The 16327-nt window shown below is 36.9% G+C and overlaps 1 protein-coding gene across 1 annotated transcript; it reads right to left on the reverse strand.

The window, feature by feature from the left end:
- Window positions 1-118: 118 nt before the first annotated feature.
- On the reverse strand, window positions 119-4304 carry grpel1 (GrpE-like 1, mitochondrial). The gene is made up of 4 exons (XM_066720073.1): window positions 4170-4304; window positions 2899-3058; window positions 2473-2554; window positions 119-2163 (listed from the first exon to the last, which is right to left on the reverse strand). The coding sequence occupies exons 1-4, from the start codon at window positions 4235-4237 to the stop codon at window positions 1817-1819; spliced, it is 657 nt and encodes a 218-aa protein (XP_066576170.1). The 5' UTR covers window positions 4238-4304; the 3' UTR covers window positions 119-1816.
- Window positions 4305-16327: the final 12023 nt, after the last annotated feature.

Below are 16327 nucleotides of genomic sequence, written 5' to 3' on the forward strand. Positions count from 1 at the left end.
AAACTGAATTCCCTCAAGAATAGAAAGAGAGAACGTGAGCTGGCTTTAATCTGACATTGTTAAAGGTTTGTTTAGAAGAAAACTGTTGTAAAATAGTTAAATGTTTCCCAAAAGTATGGACAAGGTAACATTTGTTTTTTAATATTTCTTTCCTATTTAACAAAGCAATAATATACCGAAACTACTCAAATAGATTAGCAGCTCAGCATGTCAGGTTACAGTTCTGCACACACAAAAAAAAAAAAAATCAATAGTTTGTTCTGATCCGTTTTTATTAATCATGTTCCCTCAACAGAAGATATTACAATGTAATGAAATGAGTCTAAACGCTGCATACCAATAACCTCTTACTGCATCAGAAGAGCTGATAGTGTATGTTGCACACATCCTCCTAAGGCAGACAGCAAAGACAAATCAGTGTGGGTTTATTACTCATGTACTCAACTTCAGTTTCTCTCAGACGTGCTACTCAGGCACTTCTTTATAATAGTCAGGAAGACGTCACTGCAGGGGATGCAAAGGGTTTAAAACATTTGAATAAACATCGTGCCATTTAAAATCCTGATCCCTTCTGACAGTGTCTGGAATGTCAAAATACTAACACATCAATGCCAATACTTACACTATTCGAATGCAACAAACAAACAGCCACCTACTTTTGAGTCTTTTTTCCAAACCAAGGATTCTCTTATGGAAAAAGAGATTTAGTTATTGACTGAACCCACAACCATCCCTAAAGCAGCCGCTGGTGCAGACCCATCTCTGACCTGGAAGCAGTATTGATTCATCACATCCACTCTTGGTGCAAAGAGACCACATGCAGCAGAAGCTTGAAACTAAATACAAAGCAAGAGCACAACCCTGACTCTAATTCTGCCTGGAAGGTGCATTTAGTTGCTTAAATTCTGTCTGTTGCCAAAGAGACCAATTTACAAAATTACTTCCTTGGTTTTATTTATCAAGTCTTGCAGGTTGCAATAGAACGAGTCGTGTGCCCTTAATGATTGTTCATTTACAGTTGGCCTTGTATGTTAATGTAGCCTAAGGGTTGGATTCTCTCTAGATTAGCCCTGATGGCATTGTAACTACTTAGAACATGAAATAAGCAAATTTGGTTCCTTTTAAATACTGTATTCCTTACTTTATGCTTGTATATGTTGAAATCTCATGATCTGATGACCCCCACCCCATTCCCCCAACAGCTAACATGAGAACTAAAATGGTTATTTCTTCCCATTTTACAGAAAGTGTTTTTACTTTATTACAAAAGTATATTATACAAGCAATAAACCTATACAAATTACTTAATAGCATTTAAATAAGCTGTAAATTAAACGTTTACAGAGCACATTATAAACAGTCCACAAATGAGACCTAAATTCTAGAGTTCTACTTATTTTTGGTGAACAGATTCTACTTCCAGGGATGTTCAATTTAACGGAGAATATAGAGACCTGTTAAAATTGTGATGGCAGGATGATTCTGCATGTAACAAATTGCAATTTGAACCAGAAGTATATAACTTAGTGTCTGGGAAATGAATATAAAGAGGGGTTTCATTCAGTACTGTGGCGGTACCACCCCCGTATTTTTAAATAAAAAAATATTAGGGAGATTTGGACATGGAAAAAACAAACAGTTTAATGTCATCATAGGAGGTCCAATGCTTAAACTCCATCCAATTAGAACTATGACCCATTGAAATGAGTTACCTGGTCAGTACATTCTTTTGAGGAATCCATCTTGTTATACTCTTCACAGTTAGCATTTATGCCTGATAAACTGTACACAACTGTATACACAGTGACAGGATGGGTTATGGAGCTTTTGCTACCCCTACCAAAGCAGGCCTGAGAGTGCGCCCATAGAGCTTGTACCCCACCTTCGTGACCATGGCTACTGTGCCAGGCTCCTTGCCTTCCACAGGGGCATGGAACAGGGCTTCGTGTTCATAGGGGTCAAATTTCTGCCCCGCAGGGTTGAGCTTCACTAATCCGTGCTTGGTGAACACCTTCTGCATCTGGACCTCGGTCATCACAAGCCCTTCATACAGGTTCTTCAGATGGGGGTTCCCTGGGGTCACTTCCTCTTTTGGGACACTTTCTGTTGCTTTCTCCAAAATATCAGCCACTTCTAGAAGGTCTTTGCAGAAGCCTTGAATACCTAGTAAAGCATGAAAGAAAACTTAAAACATGATGCTTGTGGAAAATGCCAAAATTTTCATCTAAAATCAAATATTTGAAAAGTTAATAAATAACATGTGCTTCTCAACACTTAATTTTCCTGCTATTAAAAAAATTTGAATAGTTTGTAATTCAGATGCCTTCACATGACAAAACTATATGAAGCAGATGCATTAATGTCTCATTAGCGTAATGAACACAAACATGGGTTGATACACTGCAATCCATTTTAAAAGTTTGTTCATAATCACAAAACAGAAGCAGAGACTTTCACTTTTGTCAGACTTACCATATAATTTAGCATCTTCGACCATCTTCTGACTCCTCTGCCTCAGGTTTTCTGTGTCGGCGAGGGCACGCTTATACTTGTCCTGTGAATGGCACAACATTTATCAGTATTAGATGAAAGCTTTTTAACAAATCTTTATTAATCCACTCCAGGCTTATAATAACACTTACAGTAATGCAATGCCACCTACTGGCGATGTGTTTTCCACTCACTGTCACTCACAAATGCATGAGCTCATCTATGCATCCTAAATGTTACTAACAAACATACTTGAATCCATGGACTAAGAGAGCAGTCCTATTGTGAAGGTTCTACCACAGGCAGGTAATAAGTAAAAAAGGCATCACTTGTTCTTGGAGAGCTGAGGTTTCCTGGTTTTGTTTCCTGCTGCACTCAAAACCATATAATCATTACATTGATCCATACTGTGATCTCTTTGAGCTGCTCCTCTAGCTGGACCTTCTCCTCTGACCAGGCCTTCTCGGCTGGGCTTTGTTCAACTTTGGATACTCCACTGGGCTCCTCCTCCGAGCGCTGCCCATTGCTCTTCTGTTGAGCAGCAGTGCACAGCAGCCTTGGGGATGCCCTGGGGAGATGCCAACCATCAGGGTTACGATTGATATGCACTGAAGGTGTAAGAAGGTATCTGTTACAGAGAGATTTTGCCTGTGCCTTGTGGCCTAGTCTGTGGCCCTGTGTGAAATGTAAACCTGCCTGAGTTTTGCCACTGTATCAAATACAATTGATACAAACACTGTCACATAAGCCTATATCAGTCAGATAAGCAGTGCAAACAAAGTCATTATAAATAGTTAGCATTTTTATGTGGGTTTACATTAATTAATTTGAAGTCTCAAGGCAATTGTTTTCTTCATTTAAAAAAACAATGACATGGTAGCAATCTATACCTGTGTATGAGTCTGGATGTATACTTAATTGTGTCTGGATTGAATTCAAAATGGTTGGAGTTCTAAAAGTGGTATTCACATCTTCAAGACATTGATCTGATTAACAGCACTAATGTGAGCTCTCTGGTGACATCTGTTGTTGGCATTGGCACAGGACCTTGATCCCCTCACAGGGTCTGTTTCTAATCATTTCATCATACCTCAATCGGAGAGCTCCAAGTCACACATTATCTCATGTTGTAACATTTTAGCTGAAGTTAAATGAATGCAATGGGTAATCTGAATAACAGCATCACAATCTACGATAAACCTCCTTTAACCCAATTAATCAACTCAAGTCGGTGTTACGCAAAACTACACATTTAACCTGCACAGTGAAAGGTACAATGCTAGCTTATTTAGTCTACCAATTAAGTTTAAACAAATAAGTGCAGATTCCCGTAAAGATGATGCTGAACTTTTGGAAACAACACACACACAAGTCACATGTCATTAACAAGCCTGAGTGGCATGCACGTTTCACAGTGTCAGCCCGTATTTGAAGATCACAAAAGCTGTCAAGCAGTTAAACGAATCACTTGTTAGTTTATTTCTTATTAATCGAGTTGTGTCTTGTGTTTTTGGAGAATTATAATTCATTTTTTTGACGTCTCGCGTGTTGAACTTGTAGATAACCCTTCCGTGCTACCTGGTTTTTAATACACTCAAATTCAATGTAAAACAAAACACCTTTCGCCAGTCATGAATTTGTAGAAACATCTACAGATTATAGATAGATCAAGCTCTTACCGTAGCAGCCCAGGTGATCCTATAATGGAATAGCTCTGCCTCACTGCCCTCACACACCAGCTCGCCATTTTCACTTCTCCGCAGCGCACACGCCTGGCAGAGTCGGCACAGCGTTTGCAAGGACGTGCGTCACTTCAGCCAATCAGAAAGACGAATACAAGCGGCTCGGTCAAGCAACCAATAGAATCCGTGCTGAAGGCGGGTGTCAAACAGGAAGTGCGCTGGGGATGAGTTTAAAGGTCAAAATGACTGCCGTGCCATGTGACCTCTGACAGCTGAGCGGTTTCAAGGGCTTTTATGGAAACCATGTTAGAAGTAGACAAGACGACTGATTTTTTGCTGTATGATTCAGTTTTTTGCTGTAAAACTCAGATCTTGCATCTTTGGATTCTGTTTAGTTAGTATTATTTATTTTGGTTAATGGCCGTGTTGTATAATGATTGGACAGTAGTCGCACTGTTTACAAGATTGGTCTGTGGCGACCCTGTGCAGGGCGATATATTAAATGAAAAAGTATTGATGTATGTCACATGTAATGAGATTCAAATGTGTTTTGGTAAATCCATATAGTTCATTACATTTCAGATTAAAATTAGGTTGTTGCCAAGGATGACAGTGAGATCCTCAAATAATGTATGAGAGGCTAAAATGTGTCTGTATAAACGCATTCCAGATAAAATAATAATAATAAGATTTATAGATAGCTATGGTAAAGGGCTGCACCTATACAGTCCTGAGGTGGGTTTTTGACTGGTGCAAAGGATTGTGGGAATAAGGGTTTGAAGAATGTATTGTGAACTCTTGCCATCTGTCTATATGCTGTGTACGTATATCTATGTTTGTTTTCAATTATTGTAATTTTCTGTATGAAGTGGGCTAAGCCCCCCAGTCCCCATCATTAGGCCAGTATATCTTTCTGTCACCCAATAAACTATTCCTGAAAACATATTTAATTATATATATATATATATATATATATATATATATATATATATATATATATATATATATATAGCTTGTCTAATCTCTCTGTTGTTCAGATGGCATTGCCAGATCAACCTAAACTGTAGTAGATTCAGAAGCTTAAACCCTAGTATACTGTATGTTATCATTACTTACGGTCCACAATATATCATTTGTATCTTGCATTATTCATACCCTTTAATTAAAAGTATAATGATAAAAGGCTTTATGCATTTATACATTTTGTTTCACAAGACTGAACTTGGCCATATACATCTTACAGGTTGAGAGCTTCAGTCTGCATTAATGCTTTCAATGCCTTTATTTTAAAATAAGGGTCAAATACACTACATCTGTCCATTCCTGTAAGTAATGCTTATTCTCTTTACATTCTTGTGCTGCACTGTGATTTCCCAGTGCTCTCCAAAAAACATTTGTATTTAACTTCCCATTATAATACTAATATTATTGATATATAGGAACTTCTGACAGTTGCCTGCATTTGGAAAAAGTTCAAAAACATGATGCTGGGAGGATGGATGTCTTTAAACGCTTTGGCAGTGGAAACAAGGCAAACACTACAGGTTTACATTTGTGCCCCCTCAACAAATTTTAAATTGTTCTTAATAGAGCTTCTAAACCTTCTTTGTCCTCTGAGATTAACTCATTTAGTCACGTCCTGCAGCACATGAAAAAATCCTTCCCATTTTAATTAGCTTTGCTTGTAAATGACATCCTGAAGAATATGTCTCCTTTTCATACAAATCCACACTGTCCTTTGTGGATCTATATTTAAAAAGCATCAGTGCCAATTTCTGGATTTCATTCAAAACACGTTCATTTGAAGTATTGTACTCCAAAGGAGTGTCTGCGGATATTGTTTCATGCCTCTTTCTCATAAAAGTTAACAAAGCATGGAGACTCGGAATTACACTGTTTTTCACAGAAGTAGTGGAAGCCTTTTCATTTCAATTACTTAGTGCAGAACTCTGTGCCTAATCAGTCAGTCCAATAGCACTGGAGTATTTACTTTTATTTATTTTTTAATCTATTCACATATAGTCAATGCTGAATCAAGTTTGTCATTGCAGTGCCAATATTTCATTTATGGTTTTAGAAGTAGTAATACTTTCTTTTGACCTATATGACATTTGCAAAGTCTCTTTGGAGTTCAACAAAAATTGCAGCCTTCTATTTTACATTGTCTCCAAATACACAAAGGACAGTTATTTCTATCATTTGCCACCTGTAGTTACTGACCTTTAGAAATTTGCCATAATCAAATTGTCACTGCCAAGTTATTAATCAACCAGCAATCCCATTCTTCAGCTTATAATAAGGATGTTATATGTGAATAGTTTCATGATGTATTTATAGGCAAATTAGACAGCCCGTTCAATGCATCGTTCTGTTTCATTCCTCATCGTGATTTCTTCACACCTCATTATGTTCAATGTGACAGACAAAATGGATTTAGCCTTCTCTTGTGTCCTATCAAATCATTTGCACAGATGTTTTTTTTTTTACTGTGTGAAAGGAAAATAACCTAATGATTCATCAAGTGAGGCAGTTCAGTATTTTTTTACATTTTCCTACTTATAGCACTGTCAGCTTTCATTGACCACTGTTATAAATCTTTTGAAAGACTTCTAGTCAGAAGGCTGTTAACTTCAACTTATAGTTCAGCACATAATCAATGCATGCAGAGGGTTTAACAAAGGGTTTTTAAGAGATCCTGTTAATACTAACATACAAACTTCTCACCTAATGTGCTATGAGACTGGGGGATTTCTCTCCTCTTTTAATTATGTATTTTTGTATTATTTTTTATCACATTATAAACACGAAATAAGGGATTCTCATCAATGCATTCATTTTTTATTTGTAATGTGTTTCATTTAAATTTAAATCTCTATAGATTTAGTCAGAGTTACTGAACTATATACACCCCGCCTGTAAGCCTATTTAACATGTTTAAACCTGGATATTTATGCACATTAATGGTTCATATTGGCTTCTCAAAGCTGTGATGTACAACACCTTTATGGGCTTACTAGTGCAGCTGGGACTTCTCCCATGTGGGATAGCAGCAGGGTCTGGATTACAGTCTCCAGATCCTCCAGGTGCAGATGATGAGTATTGAAGATTTACTGGTCCTAAAATAGTACTCCTGCCCACCTGTCACCTCAGGGGCTGCCTTGGTTCCCCTAAGACTATCACTTTTTTAGGTGCAGTTCTCCTCACCACCAACAAGGCAGGTTAAAAAGCATGACAAAGTTTTCTTAATGCATTATGGATTCACCATGAATGTAGAGTATTTTAAATAAACTTTGAAACACACTATTTAAATTCCTTGACATTCATTATATTTCTATATGAACGGCCTGCTGAAATCCCTTGATAATGATGTCATACACGAGGAAGAACCTGAAAGTTCTTTACACTTTCAAAAAGCATCGGATTATTTTCTTTAAACATATTCATCAGTTTCTCTGTCATCTTCTGTTTCAGGCGCCATGGTTGCAAAGTTGTATTCATATTGCCTTTAATGTAAATGCATGAAAAAGGAATGATCAGTTATACCATTCTTTTAAAAAGGCATAGTTTCATGCGGTTTGGAATATCAATGAGCTTTCAAAAGTGGAAGGAGGATTATATGAATGGATTTAGTGGTTTGGGCTCTGGACTCTGGAGCAACAAGGTAATGGGTTCAATCCCAGGTGAGAGCACTGCTGTTGTACCCTTGAGCAAGGCACTTTACCTAGATTGCTCCAGTAAATGCCTAGATTTATAAATATATATATAAATAAAATAATGTGATATCTTGTAACAATTGTAAGTCACCCTGGATAAGGGTGTCTGCTAAGAAATTCTAGGAAGAAAAGCTAGACATAAACCATGATGGATCCAACTTTAGTGAAAGCAGCAGTGGTTTAATAAGTGGGTCAGCACCACAGGATGCACCTATAAGTGATGCATAGCTTAATTTACCTGGATTGAAACAGGTTAGAATTATAATGCAATGCAGATACTGAAAAAAACCCATTAAAGTTAAAAGAGGGAATGACAATATCAACTGAGAAAGCTGGATGATATTGTATGAATCACTTCAGTGAGATAAAGTAAATGTGTTCAACATGTTTTAATAACACGGTTAGGGGAGAGCTATAAGTGTATATTCAATGGCAATGTGTAGGTAGGGCATTTTGTTTTGATGTCACAGTCCCCTGTATTGAGCACAGAAAAGCACGACCTAATGTCAGTATGTATCCCAGGAAGGTGATTGCTGATTTTGAGTAAGGCTGCAGTCAGGCATGCATCAGCTATTTATCTACTGCAGAGTTAATTAATTAGTAATGAGTGAAGTTTTAATGGGACAAAACGGGGTGACTGTACTGTCTGCTTGGAAAATGTGCCATGCCATATTCAGAAGTATATATACGCTGATCAGCCATAACATTATGACCACCTGCCTAATATTGTGTAGGGCCTTCGCCGCCAAAACAGCCCTGACCCGTCGAGGCATGGACTCCACTGGACCTCTGAAGGTGTGCTGTGGTATCTGGCACCAAGACGTTAGCAGCAGATCCTTTAAGTCCTGTAAGTTGCAAGGTGGGGCCTCCATGGATTGGACTTGTTTGTCCAGCACATCCCACAGATGCTCGATTGGATTGAGATCTGGGGAATTTGGAGACCAGGCCACCTTCTTCCATTGCTCCGTGGTCCAGTTCTGATGCTCATGTGCCCATTGTAGGTGCTTTCGGCAGTGGACAGGGGTCAGCATGGGTACCCTGACTGGTCTGCGGGTAAAAGATTTAGAAATTAGTAGTTTTTTGAGATTTGACAGTATAATCTTAAATCTCGAATAACTACTCACTTCTAAATCTTTTGTAGTCATTTTTGTATTACTTGAGTATAAATACATGTTAATTTGGATTCATATGTTGTTTTCTTCTGACTTTATGTAAATGAAAAGACACAAATTCGCCCGTTTTCTCATTGGAAATAGGTACATTTCAAAATATCTCTGTCCTGATCACAAAAGCAAAGTTTGTGGGGAATAATAGCCATTTTCTATACTTTTGAGGCGTAAGGAATTTGGAAATAACTCTTACAACCCAGGAACAAAAATTGTGTTACAAAGTGTCATATATGATGTGTAGAAAATAGCGTGTTTCACCAATCAACATGGTTATAAATGTTTCACAATTACTAATTTGATTACAAAGCCCATATTGTCAGCTATATTTATTATATTCAGTAGGCTATAGCCAATCACATAAACTGCAGGTCTGGCGGTTGAAGGAAAGATTAGTGGCTGCATCCCAAATGGCACACTGGCTCCTACACCCTTCGATAAGTGTACACTTGGCATGACGTTGTGCTTTTTGTGTTTTTGTTCTGGTTTATGCAGATACATTATAATTTATTATGTTGTTATGTTTGTATATGTTGTTAGTGTCTTGGATTTATTGATATATATACAGTATGTTGGTTTGTCTTTTCGTTGTGTTAATTAATGTACAGTGTGATTTTTTGTAATGATTTATGGGGTGCATGCATTCTGTCTGGCAGCCATTACGTACTGAGCTTTCATTATAGATCATAACATTTAATACAATTGAGATGACTAACTGTTTAACATTATGTATTACTTTACTTTGTGTGTTTGTGGTGAGCTGCTCAGAGATGCGCTTGAACAGCTCCTAGGCCGTCATGTCGCTGATTACGGTGGTGGCCATCTGCAGGCCGGATGGGGGATGTGCATGCACTTCATGCAATAACATGCCTTCTGTGTAAAATGTGATTTTTTTTTAAAAATGTCACCAATTATCCCTGGCATTGGTGCAGTCAGGGGTTTAAAAATTTAGTATTACGTATTAAGAAGGCATTACTAATAGTAGCCTACATATGGAAAACAAATATGCACAAGTAGCAAACACTAACTGGTGAAGAAGACTGCGGCTGCTGATCGCATAGATTTTGTATACCTATTTTGTGTTGTTAGTATATTGAGTATGTAATGCATTAGAAATCAGAAGCAAATGCACTAAAAGTCACATTTGATTGCTAAAGGCTTCACATATCTATACTGCTTATACTTATACACAGGTAAAGATTTTCTGAGCCTTTCATCTTTTAATGTGTTTTCTTATTCCATTCTTCATTTAACCAAAGGCTCTGGTAGACTTCAATACAGAAATGTTGTGCCTTGAATATTTTATAGTTGATGCCACTAGGCTATAGCTCTTTCTAGAAATGACTGCATTAGGGGCCATGCATTCCCTTTGATGATGTCATTTAAATATTTTTTGTTTAGCATAACTAACCCTTAGCGTTTGCAATAACAAGTTATATTCCTCAGTTTAGTTTTAGTTTCTAACGTTGCTCATGACTATGTATACAATGGGGAATGTTCCATTTTGTTGTTGATAGTGATTCAGGAAGAAATGTATAGCACATTACTGCATCAGAGAAGTGATGTCAGTCAGTGTCTTTGTAACTGCAGCTCAGCAACCTGGAAGAACAAGATTTACGGAAGATTTAATGAATTCTCATTCAAACAGCAGTTTTAGTGTATTATTCATGAAATGAGACTTTTCCTAATTCTGTCCTTGTCTTGCCTGTGTAATGAGGTCATCTCCAGAAAGAGAGTGTGCTTGTATGAGCCGTCTGTTTTACAGTCATAACATTTACATTACTTCTGATTTCTAGATTTCTGCAGTGGTTTCTATTAATTAATAAAAGTGGCATTGTTGTGTCAGGGAACAGAATTAATTAAATCATCCATGTATTAGTCATGTCTCTTTTGTGATCTGGGGTAATATTGCAAGACAGGTTATACCAGTTAACCAACTATGGAAAACCTTAAGGTGAGCAGACTAGGCATCTTGTATGCAACAATAATTCAAAGAAAAAAAAACACTCCTAAAAATAATCTTTCTGTGCTTCTGCATGTGTCATCCACCCCAGTCAGTTTTCACTGTGGAGTGGCTACCATGCCCCCTCCTCTAATTTCCTTGTGCAAAGTTGGTTGTTTTATTAATATTAAGAACACATATTGCTCTCTCTTTAATACACAATTAATGGGCACAGAAGAGGTGGATAAAACCAAAATCCAGGGGCAGTATAAAGATTTTAAGCAGTAGGTTTGAATAACATAACAAACAAGGTTTAGATTGACTGCTCTAGGGGACTGTCCAGCTGGGTCAGTTACAATCTGTGATCATATGTGCCAGCTGTGTTGAAGATTTAGCACAGTCCATAATTATCATGGTATAGAATGGTTTACATTAAGGAATTAATCAAATAAAAAGCAAAAAAGGAAATTGAATTGATCAGTGTTTCTTAGAAAGTCAAAAATCTGTTTGCAATAGGGGAAATATATTAATCTTGTAATTTCAGGAAATTCCTAGGGGATCCATAAATGAAAGCAGTGTACAGTTTCTGACTATGTGAAGGGAAAAAGAAGAGGTGTTTAAACCTTGTGACAATCCATGTACACAGCAGTCAGCAGCAGTAATTACGAATGGACTAACTCAGAATTATCTCATGCTGCACACTTGCTTGTGAGTACTTTCCTGTGCTACAGTGATTTAGGCAGCACCATTGAGACGATGTACAAGAAAATGTCTTTGAAATGTGTTATAAATAGAAAGTAAATAGAAACATAAATAGTACATAAATATCTGGCTTGTTTAAAACTTTAAGAAACACACAAAAATCACTTCTGGTTTGATTTAGACTTTTTTATATTTCATTGATTAAACATATGTGAAAGTCCTGAATGCTTTAAATCATGTGCACATTTATATGAATGCAAGATTGATGTACCAAATACTTTATATTTAAATTAAATTTGTTTTTGAACATTCATATTTTAACAAGGTTCTCCTTATTCTGATCAGTCTTGTTATCTGTATTCTTTACAGCACAAAAAAGAGAAACCCAAGCCCTTTGAAGTAAGGTGCTGTCATCACATCAGCCTTCAGAGTTCATCAGTATTCAGGGGATGCATTGTCCAGAGTGGTATTTTCATAAAGAATTAGGTGATTTTTTCCCTTTGGGATTGTACCATCTTTGTTTTGGATTCCCAAAGCTGCTTGCATTAAATGTTAATCCTTCTCCTTGTCTCGCTCATCTCATAGTATATTAATTTTCATAAAACGACTGTTTGTTTGCTGCTCTCATCTGTCCACATCTTCTCAGTAATAGGCACATCTGTCCTAATAAAGGCACAGCTGACACTGGAACTTTAGAACCTGAGCTAATTATACAGCACATATGAGGAAGATACGGATTATTTAAATATCACTGGAAAGCCCCTGCTTTTGGAGAGAAACAAGATCTCAAGGGGGGTTTTAATTAGACACTGAACTATAGCCTGCGTTTGTGTCTGGATTTGTTTGAGTTTTATGTTGTACAAGTTCGGCTGGTGCCTGGTTCCTGTCAAATAATTAAAGAATTACACAGAAATCAAATGGTTATACAGCAAAACTGGGAAACCCAACACAATATGCAGCAAAAATGAAACCGCAAAAAGGAAACAATTTGATTATGCCCTTGAAATAGTATTTGTTATATAACCTTGTGACAACTAGTAAAGCTAAACATGAGTTTCAAGTTCTATAATAATATGGTCAGACCCCAATTATTTATTTAGTTACACACACCTACAGGTATAGTAATCTTTTATGCTGATGCATTATACACACTGTTTACTGTATATCCTTATAGACACAAATTGCATATAAAAAGATCAGAGTGACAATATATTTCACTAGTGTTGTCACGATACTATAATTTTGAACTTCTATATGACATCAGTAAACAACATACATTAGCATTCCTTTCATAAAGATACACAATCTTCACTCCAGATCAAATGGGCTGGAGCAGTAAACACAAGTATCATAGTATTAAGAAAACTTTTTCCAGAATTCAGTAGCCATTCAATCATTCTCTTCAGAACAACAGAGTGCAGGGAGCTAATAACACTCATGTATATTTTGGTAATTTCTTTGGCCAACAGAACACAGTGCATTCTGTGACTGGTTTAATCAGGCTTGTGGTAGTAACAGTCAATAGGCACATTCATGTTTGACGTTTTACTGCATTATTATTGCATAGATTTATAATATATTGAAAACGTGTTCCATTTGGGAATTTAATGTCCTTTCATTTGATATACAGAACATGCATGTAACACACACCAGTCATTATACACACCAGAAAATAATACAGTAAATAACAGGCAAATACATCTACACAGTCTTGAGCCATAGTTCATCCGTTAAACAATATTAATACTGGGTATAGTAAAGGTAACTCATTTATACTGTGTAACTTAAGTTTTAATAGATACAGCCATGTCGGTTAAGAATCTTAAAGGCAGATAGCCAGAAAATAAAAAACGAAGTCGAGATGCATTATCTATAACTATATTATGAATATGCCTTTAGATATACCTGAATCAATATTTGTTTTGTAATTACACGTATTATTTTTAAATGGTTATGAACACTAGAACCGCATTGCCCGCATATTTTGGGCGGATTTTGAATGCAAAACTAAATCTCTGCGTATGTGAATTTCTCCCGCTTATCTCTCCTTATATGTTACAAAAAAAAAATAAAATAAAAAAAATGACTTAAATACCTATACGGCGTTTGCTGTAAACCCGTCGAATATAAGAAGTTATAAATACCGCAGTTTATGCTGTAGGCTTGAACACAATAAAGCCGACAATCTGGGCTTTGTAATGAACTCAGTCATTGTGAAATCATTTGTATCGTGTTGAGAGCTGAAACACATAAGTCTACACATATATTCATATATTATTATCATTGTTTTTTATTAGCAGATTACACAAAATACACAATTAAAGAATCACATCTGCCTGTCCTCTCATCGGCTCAGCAAGTTTCTAACTTTCCTGCGGATTTCACTGTTGATCAATGCCTTGACCAGTCCCTGTCTGATCATGTGCTCATTATTTTGTGTCAGGGGCGGCTGGCGATACACAGCTGTCCATGCTGTTGAAATGCAGTCTGTGGTAAATGCACTGCAGGTTGAAAAGCGCCTTCCTGCAGCTGTATACAGTCAAACCCATCTCAAAGCGCTTTCACATTGCATAAGATATTCTATTTTAATGTTATGCTATTTTTATAACTGTTTGTTTTTTCAATTGTGTGTTTGCTAGCATATGTGCATACCGATTTCTACACCAGAAATCGACTTACAACATCAGTGCAATACAAAGTGCAAGAATAGTTAAGTACAAGGCATCAACATTACAAATTCAAATTTACATTAAACAGAGCAATTCAAAATATAATACATTTCACAACTTCCAATTTATACAGGTAAGTACTGTAAGTGCCTATATGCGCTGCTACTTTCAATGAGAATACAGTGTTACTGCCGTAAAAATGTTGTTGACGTTCATGTGTAAATATGTAAAAATATTAAATTGAATCCAACTGTTTATTTTTCGTTTACGTCACACAGCTGTTTTATAAAGGAGACCCATTTTGGGTGCGGTGGTTGTATTTAATCCGAAATCTCGGCGGTTCTATTGTTATTAAAGAGCTCACCGAATGTAATCAGTACAATTAATACCGAATTGAACACAAATACAAAAAAGTGGTGAATGTCTCTGCGAATTGTGATAATCCAGAGTTTCCTTTGGTTTGTCTACTGCAAATCTGTTAAACGACAGGCTTTATATCCGTCATAAAGGGAATCGCTCACACGGCCAGGAACTCAACAGTGAGACACGTTTGTTTATCGCACTTCCGCATCTGCTGCTTTTAGAGCCTCGTTTTCGCTGGGACCGGGAATAAAGTCCATTGGTTACAACATCAGCTGACTCTTCTTTGTTTCCCGCCGAGGTGTATGGTGTCCCTGTGCGGTCAAAAATACTTTTTTTTGTTACGTGAAAGACGCAATCACAATTTTCGTTATACAAGTAGAGTGCTCCGATACTTCGATATTACCGAATCCATAGCTCTGAACCGTTTCTGAAATTTGGTATCGCGGTAGTATCGACGTATCGGTATTTTTGACAGCCCTGTCTTTCACAGCGACTGTTGTACAATGTCACCTGTCTCTTCTGATTGCCCGGCTACAAGAGTCAGTTAGACCTCCTGGGACTTTGCTGTACTTGTGAGATTGATGACATGATGGTATGTGGAGAGCAGGAGTAACATAAATTAGTCACAACACAAGGCACACACATTTTGGTTTACACTGGCTATGTGCTGGTTTACATCCTTATTTGCCTTCTTCAAAAAAAAACATATATAGAGTGGCTACCTTAACAAGGCCTTGGTGACAGTACAATTGGACTGGTACTGCAATCACCCCTGCTGAAGTCATAGAGGAGACAGCGTTGGGGTTTATTTAATCCTGAGGCCATGTTTGATCAACACACAGAAGGCCAGTTAGCAGAGAGTGTACTTGAACTACACAAGTCCAATGTTTGAGTATATTTGTTAAATCTTACGTATGTGTATGTGTGTGTGTGTGTGTGTGTGTGTGTATAAATATATGCACATTTTGGAAAATATATAAGACCAAGACCTATTACAATAGATAAGGTAAGGACAGCTAACAATTCATAGATCATAACAAACAAAAATGTTAGAAGCTACATGGACTCTTGGATATGGGAGGAATTAAATACATCAATTGAAGATAAGGAAGGATGATGGTTCATTTAAAATGCCTTCAAAGAGGAAATGTGAGACTTGGTTGTGTAAGGCAGTTCCTTTAGTTATGCAAATGCAGCATTGTCTTCTCTATGGCAACTCATTTGTCTTCTGTGGACTGTAAAAGTACAAGATATCTCATGCATTTTTCTCTTTCGGAGGTCCTGAAAAAATATAACCTGATAACTAACTCATTATGGAAGTTACATAATTGTATGCTTTTTAACATGTTGGTGTGAACTGTATTGATGGTATTGAGAACAGGATAATTTGGTTCAGATAAGTCCATTGTGGGCATTGCGCAATGATAAATGGTATTGGCTACTTACACAATGGAAACGAATTAATCTTCTGCAGTTTTAAACATTTAATTATATAGTAGAACTAATAAAACAAGTATCAGACATGTAGACAGTTGGTACTTTCACTTTATGAAGTCCTCAGTGGTCGATTGGACCCCAGGGTTATTTCAATAAGTAATTG

This window comes from Amia ocellicauda, chromosome 13, assembly GCF_036373705.1.
Source record: "Amia ocellicauda isolate fAmiCal2 chromosome 13, fAmiCal2.hap1, whole genome shotgun sequence".
Taxonomy (NCBI): domain Eukaryota; kingdom Metazoa; phylum Chordata; class Actinopteri; order Amiiformes; family Amiidae; genus Amia; species Amia ocellicauda.

Bases quoted from the DNA above. Each gene is read 5' to 3' on its own strand.
- grpel1 (XM_066720073.1), bottom strand. From the start codon at position 4,237: ATGGCGAGCTGGTGTGTGAGGGCAGTGAGGCAGAGCTATTCCATTATA. The intron at 3,059-4,169 runs GTAAGAGCTTGA...GCATCTCCCCAG, and splicing joins GGATCACCTGGGCTGCTACG to GGCATCCCCAAGGCTGCTGT. The intron at 2,164-2,472 runs GTAAGTCTGACA...ATGCTTTACTAG, and splicing joins CGAAGATGCTAAATTATATG to GTATTCAAGGCTTCTGCAAA.